The 5350-nt window shown below is 40.5% G+C and overlaps 1 protein-coding gene across 6 annotated transcripts in view; it reads left to right on the top strand.

Moving 5' to 3' along the window:
• The first annotated feature begins 261 nt into the window (after positions 1-261).
• Rad51c (RAD51 paralog C) overlaps positions 262-5350 on the top strand; it is a 125032-nt gene continuing 119943 nt past the window's right edge. For 5 of the 6 annotated variants that reach the window (XR_001235967.1, XM_005393997.2, XM_013519223.1 and 2 more), the window contains exons 1-4: positions 262-855; positions 1942-2203; positions 2809-2975; positions 4954-5087. Coding sequence is in view for 5 of the 6 variants with exons in the window: in XM_005393997.2 (XP_005394054.1) it covers positions 738-855; positions 1942-2203; positions 2809-2975; positions 4954-5087 (681 nt within the window). In the remaining variant the exon portion in view is untranslated. The remainder of the gene's footprint in view (positions 856-1941; positions 2204-2808; positions 2976-4953; positions 5088-5350) is intronic. The other variant, XM_013519222.1, reaches the window with a different exon arrangement.

The raw sequence follows: 5350 nt of genomic DNA, 5'->3' as shown, positions 1-5350 counted from the left end.
AGGGAGAGCATACCTAACAGTGACTCTCAGGATCCCACCCAACGGGCCAATGCAGAGACAAGGAAATGTGTAAGGCTCGTGGGCCTCGCTTTCTGTTCTACGGTCTCCATCTACCTTTTTACTTTTCAGATATACTTGTTTTTTCCAACACTTAGGAGAGCACAGCAGCCGGGTGTGGTGGTGCACGCCAGTAATCCCAGCACTCGGGAGGCTGAGGCAGGAGGATCATCCAGAGTTTGAGACCAGCTTGAGCTACAAAGTGAGCTCAAGGCCAGCCTGAACCGCATAGCGAGACCCTGCCTCAGAAAGAAAGAAAAAAAGGGGAGCACATCATATTGTCTGGACGTACATGTTTTTCCTTTACCATTATGAAAACCCAGGGTTTTGCATCAAGCTACATCCCCAGCCCTTTTTATTTTGAGGCAGGGCCTCGAACTTTTGATCTTCTGTTTCAGCCTCCCGAATAGCTAGGATTACAGGCGTGCGCCACCACCTCCGGCAAGATGTACAGGACCCTTGATGGACAAATCCCAGATAGGATTTGAAAGAATCACTAGAGTACCAGCGCCGAACTGAGCAAACTTGCTGGTTGCCACTGTAGCAGAGCGGACTGGGGCCTTGCCCCGCCCCTTCCGCCTTACGTCTGACGTCACAGCGCGCGGGCTCGAAGGCTTTGATCCGCAGGGTTTAAATGCCTCTGGGTCCGTCCAGCCGTGTAAGTAAGCGCGGCGTTTGAAATGCAGCGAGACTTAGTGAGTTTCCCGCTGTCTCCAGCGGTGCGAGTGAAGCTGGTGTCAGCAGGTTTCCAGAGTGCTGAGGAGCTCCTGGAGGCGAAACCTTCCGAACTCAGCAAAGGTAACGACTCCCGACGGCAAGCTGAGGCGCGTTTTCCCGCCTTCCGGGCTTCAATCTCCAGCAGGCTTCCGCCGCGCGCTGCCGAGTTAACCGCGGGAAACGGGTTTTGATTCCACTTAAAAGTTGTCTGGTCGGGTGTACCTGTGCACGCTTCGCATCCCAGAGAATTAGGAAGCTGAAGCAGGACGATGGTGAGCTCTGGGAGAGAGCCAGTCTCCAGAAAAAAAGAGAGAAAAAAATTGTAAAACATCTATAAATTGCTTTCTCTGCCCCAGCGCCTGCTGCATGCTTTCCGGATTATCTAGTTTAAGCTCAAAAGATCCCTTTTCTTGGATTAATATGTCCAATATATAGGTGAGTTAATCGAGCTACTTGAAAGTGCTTAGGACCTAGTGGTGCTATAATTGGGAGGCAGATTGTGTATTTTTCGGTGTTCCAAGACCCAAGGGAGTTGGGATTAAATTCCACAAAGCAAGGATTTGTGTGGGGCTAGGGACACCAAAAAATGGAGATTACCTTACACCTGAAGAAAACAGTAGCAAGACCCTGCCCCCTGCAGAGGGTAACAGGGGTTGAAGCTAAGGGCCTTTCACCGCTAAGCACATACTCAGTCCCACTTTATTTATTTTGAGACAGGGTTTCAGTAAATCGTTCCGGCTGGCCTTGAACTTGGGATGCTTCTGCCTTAGCTTCCAGCGTAGTTGCGCTCCATTTTTCTTAGGTAATTCACTGAAAAACCTCAAACCTCATTTTCCAGACCACTGAAGATTATTTGTTGGTGGAACCATTACATCCTGAGGTACACAAAAAAGGCGCTAGCTGTGGTCACTGTCATAACACTGTGGTATGGCCAGGCCCGTGCCATTCACTAGAGAAGATAGAAAGGTATTTTAGGAAAAAAATTTTTTTTTCTTTTGTGGTGCTGGGGTGGAACCTAGGCCTCATACATGCTAGGTTAGGGCGCTACCACTAAGCTACATCTGTAGCATCACTCAGTTATCTAAAAATTAAAATTAAGACAAACCATTATTGTGCTAGACTTAAATCTAAAATCAATGTTGTTGTTATTTGTTATTTTACTTACAGAAGTTGGAATATCTAAAGAGGAAGCCTTAGAAACTCTGCAAATTGTAAGAAGAGAATGTCTCACAAATAAACCAAGAAATGATAGTACACCTGATACTTCATGCAAGAAGTATACAGCCCTGGACCTTCTTGAGCAAGAGCATACCCAAGGCTTCATAGTTACCTTCTGTTCAGCCCTAGATAATGTTCTTGGGGGTGGCATACCCTTAATGAAAACAACAGAAATTTGTGGTGTACCAGGCGTTGGAAAAACACAATTATGGTAAAATAAGATGTTCCTGTCTTGAGGGTGGGTTTAATAGCATTTTATGTAAGTAATATTGTGCTTTGGGTTTATAGTCTGAGCAAAAAAGGTTTAGTTGTATGTGTATGTTCATCTAACAAAAATCAGCTTCTTAACAAAAATGGTTTGTTTTCTTTTTTGCAGTGTTCTGCTGTGGTCGCTAGGGTAAACAGGCAGTCTTATGCTTTATTAATTCAAACACTTGAAAGATTTATGCGTGGTAAGAAAGGGTTCCATTTCCAAAAGCCTAAAAAAACAGAAAGTCCTTAATCTTAATTTCAGGATACATCATTTAATGCCAGCATCAGTTGGTTAGACATCTGGAGGCATGGAGAATCAACCATCTCTATTGCTTTGGCTAGCGTGTTTGCACTTATAAGCACTTTTAGAGGTGCCTCACTGGTCATTACCTGGAGTTTGAAAACCACTGCCTTAGGTGGCTGGGGATGTAGCTCAGTGGCAGAGTGCTTGCCTGACATGCACAAGGCCTGAGTTCAATTCCTGGTACCATAAAAGAAAAAGAAAAAAACACTGCCTTAAGTGATGGTGGTAATCATTTGGTCATTTGACTTATTTCTTGACAGTATGCAATTGGCAGTAGATGTGCAGATACCAGAATGTTTTGGAGGAGTGGCAGGTGAAGCCATTTTCATTGATACAGAGGGAAGTTTTATGGTTGACAGAGTGGTAGACCTTGCTACTGCCTGCATTCAGCACCTTCAGCTTATAGCAGGAACACACACGGACGAGGGTAAGTTAAGAAATTATCCTCCTTTTTCCCATATAACAAAGATAATTTGCTTTTGTGCCTATCTTATATCTCAGCAAGGGACTATTTGTGAAACTTACTGACTTAACAGTGCATTGGTGTTAAGTTATACTTCTGTTATAAAATGAGAAATGCCACATCCTGAACTAGGCTTTTTTTTTGGTCTTTTTGAGACAGAGTCTCACTATGCAGTTCAGGCATGCCTTGAGCTCACACTGTAGCCCAGGTTGGCCTCAAACTTGCAACAATCCTCCTGCTCAGCCTCCTGAGTGCTGAGATTACAGGCGTGTGTCACCACGGCCAGCCTTGGCTATTCTTTTATAGTCTTCATTTAAAATTTTTGACTGTATTTCAGTGTATGACTTCAAATCACCATATCCCTAGTTGCTACTGTGTACACTTAGTATAAGTCAACATTGATAAATGAATTCAGTGTATATTGATTTCCGCACTGTGTTTTCCAAAAAAGAAAGGTAACTTTCAAAACCACATTTAGAAGTGTTTAGAATTTTAAAATGATTGACTTTTTGAGGTTTTGAAATTGTGTGATTTACTTCATAGCTTCCTTGACTTGAGTTTGGAAAGTTTGTTTTTGGTGCTTGATAGGTAGAAATAAATTCATTGTAAACATTAAAAAGGTTTTTGTTCTTTATCCTAGGGATTGAGTTCTATCATTGAGCTATATCAGCCCTATTTTCATTTTTTAAATTTTGAGACCAGACCTTATGAAATTATTAAGGTGCTCAGCCTGTCTTGAACTTAGTGATCCTTTTACCTCAGCCTCTAAGAGTCCTTGCGTTAGAGGTGGCCTGGCTAAAACATTCCTTTAAAAAGAGAATTTATGTTCAAGTTCCTGTCCTTTCAATTATTTATCAAAGTTGGGCCTGGGATATAGCTCAGCGGTGCAGCACCTGCCTGGCAAGCACAAGGTCCTGAGTTTGATTGCTGGTACCAAAAAACCCCCAAAGTAAATGGCTTCTATTTTGAGTATCTGCTTTGTTATATTTTTATTTTTATTTTTTTGCTACTGGGAGCGAACCCAGGGTCTTTGTGCTGAGCTACATCCCTGACCCTACTTATTTATTTTAGGTCTTCCTGAGTTGCCTGGGCTAGGTTTAAATTCACTCAAATGATAAAGTGCTAGGATTACTGCTGTGCGCTACTGTACCTGACCCCTGTACATTTTAAATTACGGTAGTTAATTGGTTTCTCTCTGAAACGTGTACAAAACCAAATTTGTTATTTCTTGATCCAATCTAAGCATTTTATGTCATTGTTTCTACTTAAATACTGTATACCATTCAAGGGAAAAATGCTTCATTCAAATGTTTTTCCTTTTAACTCTTTATTTCTAGTCTCATGAAAACAATAAGAGAAACTTCTTTATGTTTTTCTGATCAACAGAAGCCTATAACTAGAGATATGAAAAGTCATTAAAGTACTAGTTAGGTCAGGCATGGTGGTACATGCCTGTAATCCAAGCTCTTTGGAACTGGACAATTTAACAAGACCCTCTCTGAAAACAAAAAAACAAAGCAGAGAAAACTCTGGTTTTGTATGTGAATTAACAACTTGTAGATAGCCTAGTATGTAAAGAAAAGGTAGAAACAGTGAAAAAAGAGATCAGTAATTATGAAATGATAGTTTATAGTAATCATGCTATAATTATACCATCTTTCAAATAAAGTTTGTTATATAAAATATAGCTTTTTGTTGTTAAAGAGTATTGTTTTTCTACTTGTCAGCCTATCCAAACAAATAAAACTAGGCTAGTGTAGTGGCACATGCGTATAATTCCAGCACTTGCCATGAGTTTGAGTCCAACCTGGGCTACATAGTGAGTTCAAGCCCAGCCTGAACCACATAGCGAGACCCTGTATTAAAAAACCAAGCCAAACCAAATAAAAAAATCAGTAAAACTTATTAAGATTGCTTTGGGTTACTTTCTTGTTTGTTTCAGAACACCAGAAAGCTTTGGAGGATTTTACTCTTGAAAATATTCTTTCCCATATTTATTATTTTCGTTGTCATGATTACACAGAACTACTGGCACAAGTTTATCTTCTTCCTGATTTCCTTTCAGATCATTCAAAGGTATGGGCCACACTACTGAAATAAAACTAACCAAGTATTTTTGGAAGTATTTGATAAGTATAAAAAGAAACTATATAGAATAAAATTAAAATCAAAACTAGTCTCCTTTGCTGCTCTGTAGTTTAGTTTGTACACGTTTGCACATTATTCAGACTTTAGTTTCAAAGGTATTTATGTATATATTATCCATGTATATATGTATATCTATAGGTGTGCAAAGTTTTGAAATTTAAATAATATACAGTAAAACCTTGGTTTGTGAG

This window comes from Chinchilla lanigera, unplaced genomic scaffold (assembly GCF_000276665.1).
Source record: "Chinchilla lanigera isolate Chin_1 unplaced genomic scaffold, ChiLan1.0 scaffold00050, whole genome shotgun sequence".
Classification (NCBI taxonomy): Eukaryota; Metazoa; Chordata; class Mammalia; order Rodentia; family Chinchillidae; genus Chinchilla; species Chinchilla lanigera.
This window is presented reverse-complemented; position numbering and strand designations above follow the sequence as displayed.